Genomic DNA, 18,799 nt, shown 5'->3' with positions numbered 1-18,799 from the left:
AGAGAAGACTGAGGGGCGACCTGATCGAGGTGTACAAGATTATGAGGGGCATGGACAGGGTGGATAGGGAGCAGCTGTTCCCCTTAGTTGAAGGGAGAGTCACAAGGGGACATAAGTTCAAGGTGAGGGGCAGGAGGTTTAGGAGGGATGTGAGGAAAAACCTTTTTACCCAGAGGGTAGTGACGGTCTGGAATGCATTGCCTGGGAGGGTGGTGGAGGTGGGTTGCCTCACATCCTTTAAAAAGTACCTGGATGAGCACTTGGCACGTCATAACATTCAAGGCTATGGGCCAAGTGCTGGTAAATGGGATTAGGTAGGTAGGTCAGATGTTTCTCACATATCGGTGCAGACTCGATGGGCCGAAGGGCCTCTTCTGCACTGTGAGATTTTGTGGGTGGGTTTTGTACAGATAATTAGATAAACTGGACCAAATGTGGAATCTAGAACCAAATCCATGAAATACAGCCTAGGTTTCTTCCGAGTGCCTAGACAATAGGAGTTTATAAATATCAGTTCTTTTGTAGTGGGGGTGGAGTAGGTTGTGACATCAAATGCATATTCCAGCATTACTAGCTCAGGAAAGAACATCAAATGTATGCGGGGGAGTATTTCACAAGCAGCTGAAGGTTTGCTGCTGGATAAGTACAGATTTTAAGCTGTAGCTGAATTGTGGTTCATGAACTGCTCAAATAAGCAGGCCTACTTGAACCCCACACTCTCGTGTCGCTCTATTAAAAGATCTGCAGTCCAATTATGACTCTGTTGGGTGTCCACTGTGCCATGGAGTAAGCCATCTTGAACCCCGCGGATTTGGGTAACTTAACAGGTAACAAATGAGCTTTGTTCTGTAGTCTGTCAAAAAGGACTTGATATTCATTACCAAGAAAGTTTTGCACAACCTGAAATGTCTAATTGTCTAACACACCAATCACTCAGTTGGCCCATTTTAGGTCATAAGACCCAAAGACAATTTGTCATAATGTTGCAAGTAGGTAACAGACACCAGTACCAATCATCTGGTTCCTGCCAACATATCCTCTATTATTTTGTGTAGTGCACAGCAGATTCGTTTAAATGCACTGGCCCAAATTTATTTTTTTTCTTCGCAAGATACCTCAATGGATGGCTTTTGCGCATCTTGCGCCAGGACTTTTGGTTTGCTGTGCAGCCACACACTTAGGGGAACATCGTCCAATTCTTCAGTGATTTGACGTGTTCTCACTTTTTTTTTAAAAAAGAGTAACTAAGCTAGAAGAATGGATCTTCAAAGAACATCCACCTGGATTAAGGAAACCGAGTGGGATTGAACATTCTTCCTGTTGGGCTCGTGTTGTGATATGATCATTTTTAAAACAATTCTTTCATGAGACTTGAGCATTGCCGACTGGGTGAGCATTTGTTATCCATCCTTAATTGTCCTCAAAAAAAAAGTGATGAGTCACTTTGAACCGCTGGAGCCCATCTACAGTGCTGTTTAGGAAAGGAGTTCCAGGATTTTGAGCCAGTGACCATGAAGGAATGGCGATGGCGATACCGCTCCAAGTCAGAATGGTGTGTGGCTTGGAGGAGAACTTACAGCTGGTGGTATTCCCATTCTCCACATTCCACCTACCCCCAATACCCTTTGGCTCGCATTAGTCCAGAATCTACCTACCTCTGCCTTAAAATTATTCAATGGCTCTGCCTCCACAGCTCTCTGGGGAAGAAAGTTCCAAAGACCCATGACCCTCAGAAAAAGTTTCTTCTCATGTCATAAATGGGAGGCCCCATAATATGCTGCTTTTCTATTCTCCCTGCCAAAGTAGACAAGTTCACATTTTCCCATATTAGACTCCACCTGCCAAATTTTTTGCCCACTCAACATATGCCCCTTTACAGACTCCTTAGGTTCTCTTCACAACTTACTTTCCTGTGTATCCTGTGCATCAGCAAATTTAACAACCATACATCCTTCATCTATGTTACTGATATAAATTGTAAATACTTGAGGGTCCTGCACTGATCCCTGTGGCAGTCCACTGGTCACACCTTGCGAACTCAACTTATCCCTACTCTCTGCTTGCTGTTAGCCAATCAATCCTCTATCCACGCGATTACGTTACCCCCTATACCATGAGCACCATTTCGTATAGACCCTTTGATGTGGCACCTTGTCAAATGCCTTCTGGAAATCCAAGTACAGCACATCTGCAAGTTCCCCATTGTCCACGTTACATGTTACTTCCTCAAAGAACTCCAATAAGTTAGTTAAACATTATTTCCTTTCATTAAACCATGTTGACTCTGCTTGATTGCATTGAGATTTTCTAAGTGCCCATTATAACCTCCTTAATAATAAATTCCAGCATTAGATGTTAAGCTAACTGGCCTTAGTTTCCTACTTTCCTTCTCCTTCCTTTCTTGAATGGAGGAGCCACATTCACTATTTTCCAATCTGATAGGACCTTTGCAGAATCTAGGGAATTTTGGAAAACTAAAACCAATGTATCTATCTCAGCAGCCACTTCTTTTAAGGCCCTAGGAAGAAGTCCATCAGCGCTCATCAGCTTTTAGTTTTGTTTATTTATCAATTCTAATAATGTGTGAATGTGTGTGGCCTCTAGTGTAAGTGAGCCACACAGAGCTTGACTGATAATCGGAAATTGGTTAAATGCAATTCTTGACAATCGGGATTATTTAGTAAATGCTGTCCAATCATGAAATCACATCTAATGTTGGACACATTTTTAAGTTTTGCCAGCATGGGCTGGTTGAGTACGGTCAGTACTTTCCTGTTGTGAACAGCCAAAGGGACATACTATTTGATACGATTCACCAGTCACTGGGACATATGACCTACAAACCTGGTATTCCACCTGCACTGAAATCCATATACCATATTACTCACTTGTGTGGTAGGCCGAACAACTACTTGGCTTGATGGCATTAAGCTTGCATGGTGAGCAAATGGCTCTGGTCCCATTTGTGAGGTTGACAATAACCTGAGTAGAGGGTTCTTTAAGATTGTCTACCGCAAGCCCAACCTCACTGGTCAATATACGCTTGCGACTCCTACAGTTCCACACACTATAAGATTGGCCTTATTGGCAACCTCGTAAATAGGGCCCCAGCCATGTGATCACTGTGTAAGCTTGATGCTGAATTAGGGCACATCAAAGCTATCCTGCAGGATAATGGCTACCCTGATCAGATCATTGCTCACTGTATATCACGCACACTCATGAATGGGCCTAAGGTCACCACTTTCAGTTCTGAAAAGTGCCAGTCTACTTCAGATTACCCTGGAAGGGCAAGGTGTCTCAAAAATTTGAGCAACAGGGAAAGCTAGCCGTATTCTCCACTAACAGGATGCTGCTATTGTTCCTTTGGGCAGCAGTCACGGGGCTCTGTCCTTTGCAAACAAAAGCAACATGCCTGGGCATTGCGCCTTTTTCAGCTGCACAAAAGCTTGAGGGACAGCCATTCATTCCCTGGTTCATTCCCCATGGCAATGTCTGAACCAGAGTTGACTTGCCTGGTTTGAATTTAAACAAAAGCTTGGCAGGTAACTGGTCCCTGGTGCACTGTCCATGGGAATACCTCAGAGGTGCCTTGCCAACCAATTAGCACCCTCTTCCCATGCAGTATAAAAACTGTCGCAGCCTTTGAGATTTGGTATTCTTTTGTCTGTCCTGGTGACTGCAAGACAAAAAGCTTCAACAACTTTTTTCTGCAATACTTTAAGCTTAGTACTATCAAGCGACTAATGATAGTTCTGTTGAATGTCAAGGGAAGATGATTATAGGAACATGAGTAGGCCATTCAGCCCATCCAGCTTGCTCTTCCATTCAATTAGATCATCGTCTATCTTAATACCACTTTCCCACAGTATCTCCATATCCCTTGATGTCATTCGTCTCCAGAAATCTATTGATTTCTGTCTTAAACATGCTCACTGATTGAGCTTCCGCAGCCCTCTGGGGTAGAGAATTCCAAAGCTTCACCACTCAGTGAAGAAATTCCTCATCTTAGCCTTAAATAGTCTATCCCTTATTCTGAAACTATGTCTCCTGGTTCTAGACTCACCAGTCAGGGAAACATTCTACCTACATCCACCCTGTAAGAATTTTATAAATTTCAATAAGATCGCCCCTCATTCATCTAAACTCGAGAATACAGGCCCAGTTTCCTCAACCTCTCCTTATAGGACAATCCTGACATCCCAGGGATTCATCTGGTGAACTTCCATTGCACTCCCTCTATGGCAAGTACATCCTTCCTTAGATATGGAGACCAAAACTGTATGCGACACTCCAGGTGTGGTCTCGCCAAGGCTTGAAACAATTGCAGCAAGACATCTCTCTACTTCTGTACTCAAATCGCCTTGCGATGAAGGCCAACATGCCATTTGCCTACCTTATTGATTGTTGCAACTGAATGCTAGCTTTTAGTGACTCATGAATGAGGACATCCAGGTCCCTTTGGACACCAACACTTCCCAGCCGACTATATTCTCTCTTGTTGGAGGTGGCCATTGTCCGGCTCTTGCATAGCACAAATGTTATTTGCTACTTATCAGGACAAGCTTGAATGATGTCCAGGTCCTGCTGCATTTGGACACAAACTGTTTTAGTATCTGAGGAGTTTTGAATGGTACTGAACACTGCAATCAGCAAACATCCCTACTTCTGATCTTATGATGAGGGACAGGACTGCTTGATCCTGAAGAAGATATGTGCAAGTTGTAGTCAAACCATTGATGATTGGCCTGCGGTACATGGTTAAACCACGAGAGATTGACCTGTGGGACACAGGAATATAGCAGTAGGCCATTCCACTTAGATCAAGGTTAATCTATACCTCAACTCCATTTACCTGCCTTTACTACACATACTTTGATATCCAGACCTATCCAAAATTCTGTTTCAGAGTCTTGAAAATGTCAACTGAACAACAACCAGGATGAGGGAGAGGGGAGTGGAAACAAAACGTTCCATTTTTCAATACTCTCCGGAAACAAAGTCCTCCCCAACTGCAGTAATTGACTTAGCTCCTATTTCAAGATGATCTTCTTCAGTCGCTGTAGTCCCAGAGGGCCACAGGCTGCTCTCTCATTAGAGAGGCACGACTGGTGGTGAGATTAACCTGAGAATCACCACACCTCAGGCGAGGGGAGAGGTTGAGAAGGCAAGGCCTTCAGGGATGACCTCAGCTGGTATGGGGATTAAACCTGCACTGTTGGCATCACTCCATCACAAACCAGCTGTCCAGCCAACTGACCATGACAATAACTTGCATTTATATAGCATCTTTAATATAGGAAAATATCCAAAGGCACTTGACAGGAGCATAATCAGTCAAATAATTGACAGCCAATGGAGGCAATAATAATAATGATTAAAGGCTTGCTGAATGCATTGTTGCCAATGATGGGGCAAAGGGAGCGTGGGGTATACAAGAAACTAGATTTGGAGCAATGCAAGAGTTCATGGTGAATTTGAGAAAGATATAGATAAAGGGAGAGGCAGTATCAGAAAGTATTTGAACAGTTCACAATCTTAAATTAGTGTTGTTGATCAGGGGCCTACATAGATCAAGTTATGGAGTGATGGAAGGGCTCAAGTTTATGTGGTTGAAAGACAGGTGGCTAGACAGGAAAACATTGCTGTAGTCAAGTCTTGAGGTCATAAAAGCATGGGTAAGGGTTACAAACATGCAGAGTTATAATTTAGAATTAATGTGAACCACATTGTAACGGTTTGGAGACAAGAATCGAGATTGATAAAAGTCAGGAGCCTGCAAACTACGTAAAAAGCAACGAAGGCTATCTGCTGAGTATCAACAATACTTTCCACATTGCTAAGCTTGAAACAAAGTTGCTCTCCAGATCTTGTGTATATACATTTTCTTTTCAGCATTATCATTGGGTCAGTTCCCACTTCCAAACGTCCCAAAATTTGGAATATAGAATTCACGTAGTAAAATGTACAAATAACACTGGACTATATATTCAAGATACTGAAACAATACAGAATTAAAACGAGGGTTCTGATCCGAAAATTCACTTGGTTGAATAATTAACTGTTTATGGTCAGAAAGTTACTTTACTGAACTGTAATTAACTGCAGGAAGTTCTGTTTGATAAGATAACAGGATAAAATTGTACTGATTTTGTTAACTGTAGGTAGATATATATTTGCTCATTAACCAAATTATAGACAAGGTATATTATTTACTCATTAGTTTCTCATATGGAATTGCTTTTAACTTTGGCACATGTATCCATTACATGACCCTGTATCACATGTGCCTAAGGCCTAAGGTACAGTTTTGAGCACATCCCCGATTAATACATCTCTAGAAGCATGCATGCAAGATAGAATTGGTTTGGTTAACAGACATTTCTTAACTCTTGGATCAGTAAAGTATGGTCTGTTCTTTTTCATCTGTTGAAGATAGTGTCAATCTGTAAACAGACTGTCTGTTGTACTGATGAACCTTTAACTCGTCAATAAAGCCCATGCTGAGAAGTGTCTTTTTTGACAGTTCTAATCCAAAATATAACAGCATTCACACTAGAGCTTGGGCATTAAGGCAGACAATAGGGGACAATGTATACAGAAACATTTAGTAAAAACACTTACTTGAAAAGGACTGTCACTTCTGGTCCTGAAAAGTGTCCAGTCTCTCTCAAATTACCCTGGAAGGGCCAGGTGCCTCAAATATTTGAGCAACAGGTGAAGCCAGCTGTTTCACACTGTTATTGTGCAGTAGCAACACAAGTGGTATTCTCCAATAACAGGACATTGCCATAAAGCCAAAAAAACATTCTGCCTCTTATAAATGAGTAATGTGGTACATGAATTTCAGTGCCAGTGTGATGCCAGTTACGTAGGCTGTATGTTCAAACAAATGATGGATCGAATCAAACAGCACGATTCTTCAGCTGTTTGCAACAGGCAAAGTACTGACTGTATTCGAACAGCCTGTGCTTGCAAAACTCAGAACAGTGTCCAATGTTAGATGTGATCATGCGATTGGTCAACACTTGCAAACAATCCTGACTGCGCTAAGAATTGCACTGACAACCAATTTAAGATGGTCAGACTTGCAGTATGGCTCACTTACATCTGCTAAAAGCTACATATATTCTAGAGCCCTGTCCTTTGCAAACAAAGAGCATATCCATGCTTTGCACCTTTTTCAACTAAGCAAAAGCTTGAGGGACAGCTAGTCCCTGGTTCACTCCCCATGGCAATGCCTTGACCAGAGTCAGCCTGCCTGGTTTGAATTTAAACAAAAGCTTGGCAGTTAACTGTTCCCTGGTACATTCTCCATGGCAATGCCTCTATCAATTAGAGTCCTCTTGCCAGCCAATTAGCACACACTCCTCATGCAGTATAAACTGCTGTTCCCTTTAGATTTGGTATTCTTGCGAATCTGACCTGATGAGTCCAAGATGAAAAGCTTAGACAGCATGGTCTCCTTTTTCAGCAATACTCCAAGTTCTATACAACCAATTGACTATTTGTAAAATATATCTTACTTCTACTTTTAATTTTTTTTAAAAAAAGCTACTTACCTCAAGCTTTAGCTCAAGAAAAACAACTTGGTGACTGAAGACAGAGGTTCTTGAGGGATTTGATTCATATGCGACCATGGTCAGAATGTGTAATTACAATGTGACAAGTTCCAAATGAAACATTAGAAAATTGTGAAATCGTGAAAAATTGGACAGAATGAGACACAAAAATGTCAACAAACCATGCAGCGCAGACAACAAATACATGCAGACGCAAGAATTTTTTTCATACATTATAGGCAAGTCCTGTCATACTACATTTATCTATCTGCTTGGATAGGATTGTGGCTGTTCAGTACAAGGCAGCATCTGTCTTAAAGCAAAGCCAAATTAATCTAACTAGCAAACAGGACACACTCATACATACCAACATGCCACTGCAACCAGTTTAATTGACTGTCATAAAACATTGTTACAAAATATTAACAAAGTAGTGATAAGATGTGCTAAATGGTACTTTAAATCTAGTGCTTTCAGGTGATCAAAGTAGGGGCCAACATCTGACCCACATACGTACAGGTGAATTGAAAATCAGCTAAGCTGAATAGCATAAATGAAGGGAATCATCCACCATGTCAGATTTGCTTAGAGGTAGCACGCTCACCTGAGTCAGGAGTGCACAAGTTCAAAACCACTCTTGAGACTTCAGCATATAATCTGGGTAGACACTTCAGTGCAATACTAAAGGAGTGTTGGTCATTTGTCTAAGGTGCCATCTTTTAGTTGAGATGTAAAACCAAGGTCCCAACTGTCCTTTGAGGTGGCCTTGAATGTTCGTGGCATTATTTGAAGAACAGACAATTCTCCCAGTGTCCTGGCCAATGCTTGCCTCTTAAAACACCAAATCAGATTGGCTGACTATTTATCTCCATTGTGCAATGCACAAACTGGCTTCAAATTCTGCTCCATTACAACTGTTAACTGCACTTCAATAGTACTTCATTGGCTGTGAAGCAAATTTAGATTCATCCTACAGTTGCGAAAAGCACCATTTCAATGCAAGTTCTTTGTTGCTTCTACAGTTCACTAATCATTCAAGACTAATCTATTGCTCACTTTTCAATTAATATCTAGTGGGTAAACTGACCTAAATTAAAGTTCCAAATGGGAACAAGAGCGAGCTTAACTTGACTTGGGAGAAAGTGCCTATCGAATGATAAATGGATCATAAAGGACAAAACTTGTACACAAACCTATGTATAACAAACAGAACTTTTCCATGAGGTGCTGTTTTTATGACCTGTCTTTTTCACTTCCACATCACCTAGCCTTTCTCCAATGTAAAATTAATCTTTAAGCAAAAAAAAAACACAATTATTGGCATTGAATTCCACCTGCAACTGCTTTGTCCATTTCTCCATTTTAGAAAAATACTGTTTCCTTTTGCTCTCAGAATTATTTATAAATGCCCCTATTTTACGAGCACTTGCAAATTTGGGCCATTCCCTCGCATCCAATATCCAAATTCATGATGCAACAGCGAAAAGGGACCCTCGAACAGAACTGTGTGAAGCACTTCTAATTAGCCTCAGAAATTGCATATGCCAGGTTATCAATGGATTTAAAAACCAGTTAGAAACAAGGAAACAATTTCTTTTAAACGCCCCCTATTTTTCATACCTATTAACCTATATCACGTATGCTACCTTGTTGGAGCTTGCCTAAAATCCACATTCAATACATAGTGCATTTCCATCATATCACTAGTGTCAAAAGAACTCCATTAGGTTGATGAAGCATAGCTGCCCTTTCTCAATACTCTGCATTGGAAACTTTTAATATTTTCTGTTTATCTAGATGGATATTTTGTAATTTCATCTTTAAATATAGATTCCAAAATTCCCTCCCACGCCCTTATCCAAGAGATCAGGTTGGGTACGGTATATAGGCACATCAATTTACGCCACTGAAGCTCTCCTTAGGCTAAATTTTAGCAGGACAGCTCTTTTTCTTAAACCAGCTACAACTTGTGGTCTTCTACAGCCAGGCAACACCACCAAAGAATCTATGCAGTCGTCATGAGTATAGAATGATAGACCTCGCACAGGAGCAAGAGTTTTCTAGGAGTTCAAAGATGTTATACAACGGAGATGCAATATATTGAGCTTATTTTTGAACCAAAACTTGTGTTGCTAATTGGACCTTAGAGATCTTACATTTATTGAAAATAGATTATTTCTGGATGATATTATATGCCAATGAATACTTTGTAGTATTTGAGACTGAAGTTTCACCAATCAAATAAAAACAGAAAATTCTGGAAAAACTCAGCAGATCTGGCAGCATCTGTGGAGTGAGAAACAGTTAACACTGAGCCCATATGACTTCTTCAGAGCCTCAGTCAAGATTCATCAATCTCTCCTTTTCATTGATCGTTCATTTTCATGACAAAGACTTCACATAATTCCAGTGGTTCAAATAATTACAACCCAAGCAGTTACATGATGACCAAGATGTGGATGTATTTTAACCTCTGGTAAAGGGGGTGTGACTGCTCTTAACATCCAAGTCAACATTTGACCCAATGTGGCGTCAAGGAGTCCAACAAAACTGAAGTTAAAGGGAATCAGAGGGAAAATTCTCCACTGGCTAGAATCATACATAGCACAAAGTAAGCTGGTTGTGATTGTTGGAGGCCATCATCTCAGCCCCAGGAGATCACTGCAGGAGTGACACAGTAGTGTCCTAGGCCCAACCATCTTCAGCTGCTTCAATGACCTTCCCTTCATCATAAGGTCAGAAGTTGCAGAGTTTGCTGATGATTGCACATCGTTCAATACTATTTGTAACTGAACAGGTACTGCCCACATGCAGCAAGACCTGGACAACATCCAGGCATGGGCTGATACATAACAATTGACATTTGTGCCACACAAGTGCCAGGCAATTACCATCTCCAATAAGAGATAATCCAACTACTTCCCCTTGTTCAACAACACTATCATCACTGAAATCCCACAATCAATATCCTGGGAATTACCACTGACCAGAAAGTGAACTGGATCAGCCGTATTAATACTGTGGCTAAAGAAACAGAGCAGAGGCTGGCATTTCTGCAATGAGTAACCTCCTGGCTCCCCAAAACCTGTCAACCATCTACAAGTCAAGAGTGCGATTGAATACTCTCCGCTTGCCTGGATGAGTGCGGCTCCAACAATACCAAAGAAGTTCAACACCATTCAGGGCAAAGCAGCCTGCTTGACTGGCACCCCATCCACCACATTAAACATTCACTCTTCCACCGCCAACGTAAAGTGGCAGCAGCGTGTACCATCTACAAGATTCAGTGCAACAACTTACAAAGACTCATTCGAAAGCACCTTCCAATCACGTGACTTCTACCATCCAGAAAGACCATAGGCAGCAGACACATGGGAACACCATCATCTGCAATTGCTGTCCAGGTCTCGCACCATCCTGATTTGGAACTTACATCGCTTTTCCTTTATTGCTGCTCGGACAACATCCTGGAACTCCCTCCTTTAACAGTACTGTAGGCGTACTTACAACACATGGACAACAGCAGTTCAAGCAGGCAGCTCACCTACTTCCATGGGCAATTAGGAATGCTCAATAAGTGCTGGTTTTGCCAGCAATGCTCCCAACCCAAGAACAAGTAAAAAAAAACCAAGTTAATAACTCTTTTTAATACAAAGCTTTTTTTAAAGAATGTCCACTTACCCAAGCTATGATTGACTGGCGACAAGGTACTTGGTGACATTTCTGCAGGAGACCCTAAAGAAATAAATAAGTGACTTCTTTATTTAAAAAAAGCAATTGCACAGAATATACAATTAATGTATTGCTTTGCTATTCATTATAGATTGCATTTGAGGATTTTAAGCTAAATTTTCCTCAGTTTGTACTATAAGCTCCTCTTTTGCATTCACTCTGAAGCGAGCAAAAAAAATGCTCATTCTAAATGTGTAATTTATAGGTTGAAATTCCTTCACTTTCAGTATAAATTTCTTGTTAGCAAAAAAATCTGTGCCATTTAATGCTAATCTTGCTTTCAGAGCGCCAAATAAGTTATTGAATTAGTCAAAACATTTTCTTTAAAGTTAACAGTACATCAGTCTCTAGCTTCCTCTATACAAAATCCTATTCCAACAGCAAACCAATTAAAAGTTCCACGATTCAATGTAAATTCACCAATATACCACATGCTCTTCAAGAAAAAAAAACTCACCTGTATCCATACTTTGGTTCATTTGTTGATCACTTGTCTCCCCATCTTCACTGATATAGCCAGGTGGTGGTGTTTCTATTAAAATGAGACAGATGTCATCCTAGCCATAAAGCCAAATTATTGAAGTGATCAAATCCACTTGCAGTAATAGGGTCAATTTACAACTGCATTTTCACCAGTATTTCTGATGTTTATTTAATTTGTTTTATATATTAACTGGATTTATCACAGGAAATTTTGTCAGGTCAACTGGAAGTTTGATTTTTTTTAAGGTTATGGGTCTCTACGGAGATTGCAACAGATGCTGTCAAAGTTGTTCCAAAATTGGGTCAAAATCCTGGAACTCCCTACCTAACAGCTCCGTGGGTGTACCTACGCCATATGGATTGCAGTGGTTCAAGGCGGTGGCTCGCTGCCGCCACCTCATGGCAATTAGGATGGGCAACAAATACTAGCCTAGCCACCGATGCCCATATCCTGTGAAAGGTGGGAGGGTGTGTGTGTGTGGGTGTGTGTGTGTGTGTGTGTGTGGAGATGGTAAGGAATCAGAGAGGCTGGCTACACTTAAAGTTGAAAAGTCACCAGGATCAGAGGGGATACATCAAAAAATGCTGAGGGACGTAAATGTGGAAATTCCAGAAATACTGGCCACAGTCTTCCAATCCTCCTTAGACACATGGGGTGGTGCCAGAGGACTTCAGAACTGCAAATGTTACGTTATTGTTCAAAACAAAAAAAGTACAAGGACGCACTCAGTAACTGCAGCCCAGTCAGTTTAACTTTGATGGTGGCAAAGCTTTGAGAAAAGATAATCCAAGGCAAAATTAACAGGTCAACTTGGACAAATACGATTCAAGTCAGGAAAGCCAACATGAATTTGTCAAAGGCAAATAGTGTTTAACTAACTTGTTTGAGGTTTTAAAAAAAATGGAAGTATTGTGAGTATTGAGTATAGTGATAGTTTTTAAGGCAACAGACAGGACAGCAGAATGAGCAACACGTAGCAAATGAAATTTAATACAGAGGGGGGCTAGGTGATACATTTTGGTAGGAAGAGCAAGTTGAGGAAATATAAACTTAAGGGTGCAATTCTAAAACGGACCCAGGAACAGATAGGCCTGGGGTACATGTACACATGTCATTGAAGGCGAGAGAGGGCAGGCTGAGATAGTAGTTATAGGGGTGCACGAGATGGAGTACAAAAGCAAGGAAGTTATGAAGAACATTTATAAAATGCTGATTTGGCATCAATTGGAATACTTAGTCCAATTCTGGGCACTGCAATTCAGGAAGGACGTGAAGCCTTTCGAGAAGGTGCACAAAAGATTCAGGAGAATGGTTCCAGGGATAAAGGACTTCAGTTAAGTTGATAAATTGAAGGATGTGCAGTTGTTCTCCTTAGAGAAGGTTCAGATAATGGCATTCAAAATCATGAGGGGTCGAAACAGAATAGAGAGAGATAAACTGCTCCCAATGGCAAAAGGGGCAAGAACCAGAGGCCACCGATGTAAGGTGATTAGCAAAAGAACCAACGGTGACATGAGGAAAACTGTTTTTCCCCCCCACCAAACCCAGTGACTGATTATAACCAGGAATGCACTGCTAGAGTGTTGTGGAAGTGAATTCAATCTTGGCTTTCAAGGGGAATTAGATAAGCAACCAGAGAGAGAAAGATTTGCAGGGCTGAGGGGAAAGGATTAATGAGTGTAACTAGTTGAACTGCTCTTGCAGAGAATTGGCATGGACACGATGGGTCAAATGGCATCCTTCTGTGCTGTAACCATTTTATGATTCCTTACACACTAGTTCATTGCAAATTTAGAGGAACATTTTCGGTGTCAAGCACAGCATTGCACATTAGGCCTACGTGATAAGTTCATTGGGTGACAACTCTGGTCCAACAATGCCTCAGTCTCACCCAAATCTTCTATTTTCTCCTTCACATCAACAGAAACCCATCCATTCAGTATAAAGTTCAATTTACTAACAATATATCATCTGGCACTTCTTCTCATTTATCACATCTAGATAACTTCTCCTTGTTTAGTATTTTCTATCTCGCCTCTATTAGGGGCATAATCGCATCATTTGTCAAAGATCAAATTTTATAACATGATTCACATCCACATCCCTAACGCTTATGGACAGAGAACAAAAGAATAAAAGTACAACCCTGTTAAACACCTCACCACCTGTTTTCTGTTGTTTAAAATCAATTTGGATCCATCTATTTTACCAGTAACATTATTCATTTTTGAGAGACAAGACCTGTTCTTTCTAAAGCCATATCAACTGCCTCATGAATAATACACTATGGACAAATACCAATATAATTTTATAGAACAGAATTTACAAATTCCAATAACTGGATTGCTGTGATACAATATTTTGTGCTCGCTTTGACCTCCCCCCACCCCCACCCAACCCCCACCCCCCACCCCACCATTATGTTGAAGCAAGATGGCTAAAACAGATAAACCAATTAATTCCACTGCTGGTTACAGATGTTTGTTACCTGGGATGTAGTTGCTCTGTGGCTCTATTCCAGCTGGAAAATTAGTGTTTTCAGGGATGGAATGAGTGTAGTCATCAAGTGGGGGCAACTCTGCTGGAATTTCTGTGTGTCGTGGCACCAATACAGGAGGCAAAACTGAAATGAATAGTACATATCATAAATACACTGAAAAACACTGTTCTGAGGCTTTAACATTTTTCAAATTGTGCAAGGGACCACAGTTACAGCATAATGCAGGGTACAAATATATCCATCCTTCACATTTATACTAATGATATAAAAACATCCCTAGAAATCTTCCACCTCAAATTCTTGCAACTCAGGAATAACTGGGAGTTTCACCATTCCTGTGAAAACCTTAAGAGTTAGCCTTAGAAATACCTACCAGCTCTAAATGGTTCAATGCATGCACTGAAGGCTTGGAAGAGTCTCATCTTCAAGATGTAAAGGCATGTAACAAAATGCACTGGACCTTAAAAAACAGACAATGCTGAATCCTGCTCATCACCAGCAAATTAAAACCCCAAAGGCAACCAAACTATTCATTTAAATGCTTACAAATAAGCATTTTTCAATGGGAAGCCTCTCTGAATGCATTCTTGCTCTCTTTAAGACACCCTTACATCAGTAACAAGATTCTGAGAAATGAATCAATGTTACAAGTCCTAGCAATGAGTGAAGATTCTAGACTAGGCTAAAGGTTACTCTGGTCTGAAAGGTGTCTAACCGAGTAGGCGCCATTAGTCTGGAGGGTGTCAATAGTATCAGAACATCACTAGCCTTCATTGACTATTTCTTGTGGCTTATATATCATAAGAGGCTTGTCTGGCAACATTGTTGGCTCCAGCTGGCAGGTGGCAATAAGCTGCAAGAAGCCAAGCATATGCTAATACTCCAGATGCAGAGTGAACACTGGAGGCAATTCACATGGCTGCCACAACGAACTCCTTAATGCACACAATGCAGTATTTAAATTGGCTTCTGCATTCCATTAAAAGCTCATGGAAAAATGTGTTTTCACACAAATGCAAAAGTTTTCAAAATGCAAACACTCAGATTGCAGCTACATCTTACAGTAGTGGAATGCACAGACAAATGGTCCAGGGATATCCAATGAGGAAAGATCTTCAACACTGCAGCAAATTCTCCTTTAGCAACCTAGAAGTGCACGGAAATGTTGAAGTTGTCATAACTTTTCCACCAGGGATTTCAAGGAGTGTTCCACATAAAGCGTAGTATCCTTGATGCTCACATTTTAACAAACTAATTTAAAAAACCCCTATTTAATAGTTATGTTTGCCCACTTGGGCTTCACAGTCAAAGTAAACCACTCGGCTATGTAGAGAAGCTGTCTGTGTCCACATGCAGCAAGATATCAGGGTGGTGTCATAGGCCCAACCATCTTTAGCCTTTTCAATGACCTTCCCTCCATCATAAGGTCAGAAATGGGGATGTTCACAGATGCTTCCACAACGTTCAGCACCATTTGCAACTCTTCAGATACTGAAGCAGTCCATGCCCATATGCAGCAAGACCTGAACAACATTCAGCTGATAAATGGCAAGTAACATTTACGCTACAGAAATGCCTGGCAATGACCATCTCCAACAAGAGAGAATCTAACCATCGCCCTTTGATGTTCAACAACATTATCATTGCTGAATCCCGCACTAACAACATCCTGGGAGTTATCATTGACTAGAAATGCAACTGGGACAGCCATATAAATACATCGCTACAAGAGCAGGTAAGAGGCTGGGAATTCTGAGGTCAGTAACTCACCTTCTGACTCCCCAAAGCCTGTCCACAAGGCACAAGTCAGGAAGGTGACAGAATACTCACCACTTGCCTGGATGAGTGCAGCTCCAACACTCAAGAAGCTCAACACCATCCAGGGTAAAGCAACCCACTTGACTGGCATCCCATCCAACACCTTCACCATTCATCCCCCCCACCAACCACTGACACAGAGTGGCAAAAGTGTGTACTATATACAAGATGCACTGCAGCAACTCGTTAAGGCTCCTTTGACAGCACCTTCCAAACCCACGGCCTCTACCAACTAAAAGCACAAGGGCAGCAGACACATGGGAGGTCCACCACCTGCAATTTCTCCTCCAAGCCACACACTATTCTATGCCACCATTCCTTCAATATCGCTGGGTAAAAATCCTGGAATTTCCTTCCTAACACTGTACCTACGCCAGATAGACTGCAATGGTTCAAGGTGGAGGCCCCCCACCACCTGCTCAAGTGTAACAAACAAATGTTGGCCTTGCCAGCAACATGGATCTCATCAAAGAATAAAAAGCGGGAGAAGGGATAAGATTAAATTCAAATTTTCAAAATTAATGTGTATAACCTAGCATTAGCTTGCACCCACCTGGTGTCTCCACCCTCTGATAGTGGTATGGATTAACACACACTTCATCCTTTTTAAGATTGAAAGCATATTCACAAGTTTCAATGGCTCGAAGCTCATGGTGACTGTGAAGATCAGGCCATCGCCACAAGCGACAGTAAATAACATGAGGCAAACCTTTGCGATGTGAAACCTGCAGTCGGCCATCAAGTGATCTGCACAGAAAGAAGATAAAATAATGTGGAATGCTCAGGATATCAAGTTAGAAGTAATAGCATTAGGGTTATTATTGAAATAAATCAGATTTAACATATAATTTACCAAAGAAAATTAAGTAACTGACCACTTACTACCATCTTGTGGGTTATTGGTATAGGTGAAGTGGCCAGGGAATTTGGGGGAGGGGGGGCAGGGGGGAAGAGAGAGAAGCAATTAAACTTCTCACATTATACAGTACTTTACTGCAATCACAGAACACTCTCAGAACATCACGTGCTGGAGATATCAAATCATAAGTCCATTTTTTTCCCCAGACAGTACGAATATTCTCAGGGGTAAAATTAGCCTGGATGTCATTATACTAGCGTTAGACTGTTTTTCTTCAAAAACCTAGTACCAGTTAAATTCAAATCTCATCTTTGGCTTTAATTGGCTACATATTTCTTCTTGGTATTTCATTTTCTTAAAAGTTTTACCTGCAATTTGCAACCCTATTTAATAGACTAGCTATATCAATATTAACCTGACCAAAGAGAATATAACTAGTTGCAAGTGATCAGTCAGACCTAGCTTATCCAAGATTCATTAACATATCTAAGAAAATGGAAAAGGTTTTGAGGTTACAATCTTTTTCAATTACTAATCATTTTCAATTACATAAGTATTTGTTTACCCCGATCTCTTGTATTCATAATGTGTCAACCAGATACAATTATTAAATTCCTATTTTCCCTGCACATTAAAGACCTTTCAGGTAAGTGAGTTGGCAAAGATCTGGCAAATGGAGTATAATGTGGGCAAATGTGAAATTGCCCATTTTGGCAGGAAGAATAAAAAATAGCATATTATATAAATGGTAAGAGATTGCAGAGCTCATAGATTCAGAGGGATTTGGGTGCCCTAGTGCATGAATCTCAAAAGGCTAGTATGCAGATACAGCAAGTAATTAGGAAAGCTAATAGAACGCTATTATTTGAGGGGGATTGATTACAAAAGTAGGGAGGTTGTGTTTCAGTGTACAGGCCATTGGTGAGACCATATCTGGAGCACTGTGTACAGTATTGGTTTCCTTATTTAAGGAAAGATGTAAATGTGTTGGAAGCAGTTCAGAGAAGGTTTACTAGACTAATACCAGGAATGGTCAGGTTGTCTTTGAGGAAAGGTTGGACAGGTTTGGCTTATATCCACCCAAGTTTAGAAGAGTAAGAGGTGACTTTATTGAAACCTTTAAGATCCTGAGGGGTTTCGACAGGATGGATGTGGAGAGGATGTTTCCTCTTGTGGGAGAATCTAGAACTAGTGGGGTCACAGTTTTAAAAATAAGGGTCGCTCATTTAAGACAGGTGAGAAGATATTTTTTCCTCCCAGAGGAGTGTGTCTTTGGAACTCTGCTTCCGCCATCTTTTGAGGAAGAGTGTCTTTGAGTATTTTTAAGGCACAGCTAGCTAGATTCTTCATTAATAAGGGGGTGAAAGGTTCTCGGGGGTAGGCAGGAATTTTGGGTTGAGATTATAATCAGATCAGCCACGATCTTATTGAACGCCAGAGCAGGCTAGAGGGGCGGACTGGCCTACTCCTGCTCACGATTCATATGTTTGTATGTATGTTCGTAGGTGGCAAGGTATTCAAGTCATAACCTAAGCAAAAAGCAGCATTTCTAATACTACAGTACTGTTGCCAGACTGGGGCCATAGCCACCAGCAACAGTACTGGACATGTAGGACAAGAGCAAGCAACATAAATTTATTGAAATCTACATTTGATATAACTAGGTTAGCTCTCAAAGATCGCATTTTACATCCACTCCTTCAATGGCCTTGTGACAGTTTGGCTGAGTCAATACTGCTCTCATCTCAAATCACAAGTTTATAAATTCAAGTTCCACACCAGGACTTTAACACATAACCAAGACTGACATTCCAGTGCTGTAGTGAGATTGTGTCGCACCATTG

General features: G+C 41.0%; 1 protein-coding gene across 2 annotated transcripts in view; it reads right to left on the bottom strand.

The window, feature by feature from the left end:
• smad2 (SMAD family member 2) overlaps positions 1-18,799 on the bottom strand; it is a 135,349-nt gene that overhangs the window by 43,836 nt on the left and 72,714 nt on the right. For both annotated transcript variants that reach the window (XM_078552836.1, XM_078552829.1), the window contains 4 exons: positions 16,650-16,843; positions 14,267-14,401; positions 11,752-11,826; positions 11,244-11,297 (listed from right to left, as the gene is read on the bottom strand). In XM_078552836.1, coding sequence (XP_078408962.1) covers positions 11,244-11,297; positions 11,752-11,826; positions 14,267-14,401; positions 16,650-16,843 — 458 coding nt within the window. The remainder of the gene's footprint in view (positions 1-11,243; positions 11,298-11,751; positions 11,827-14,266; positions 14,402-16,649; positions 16,844-18,799) is intronic.

Source organism: Cetorhinus maximus, chromosome 1 (genome assembly GCF_964194155.1).
Source record: "Cetorhinus maximus chromosome 1, sCetMax3.hap1.1, whole genome shotgun sequence".
Taxonomy (NCBI): Eukaryota; Metazoa; Chordata; class Chondrichthyes; order Lamniformes; family Cetorhinidae; genus Cetorhinus; species Cetorhinus maximus.
This window is presented reverse-complemented; position numbering and strand designations above follow the sequence as displayed.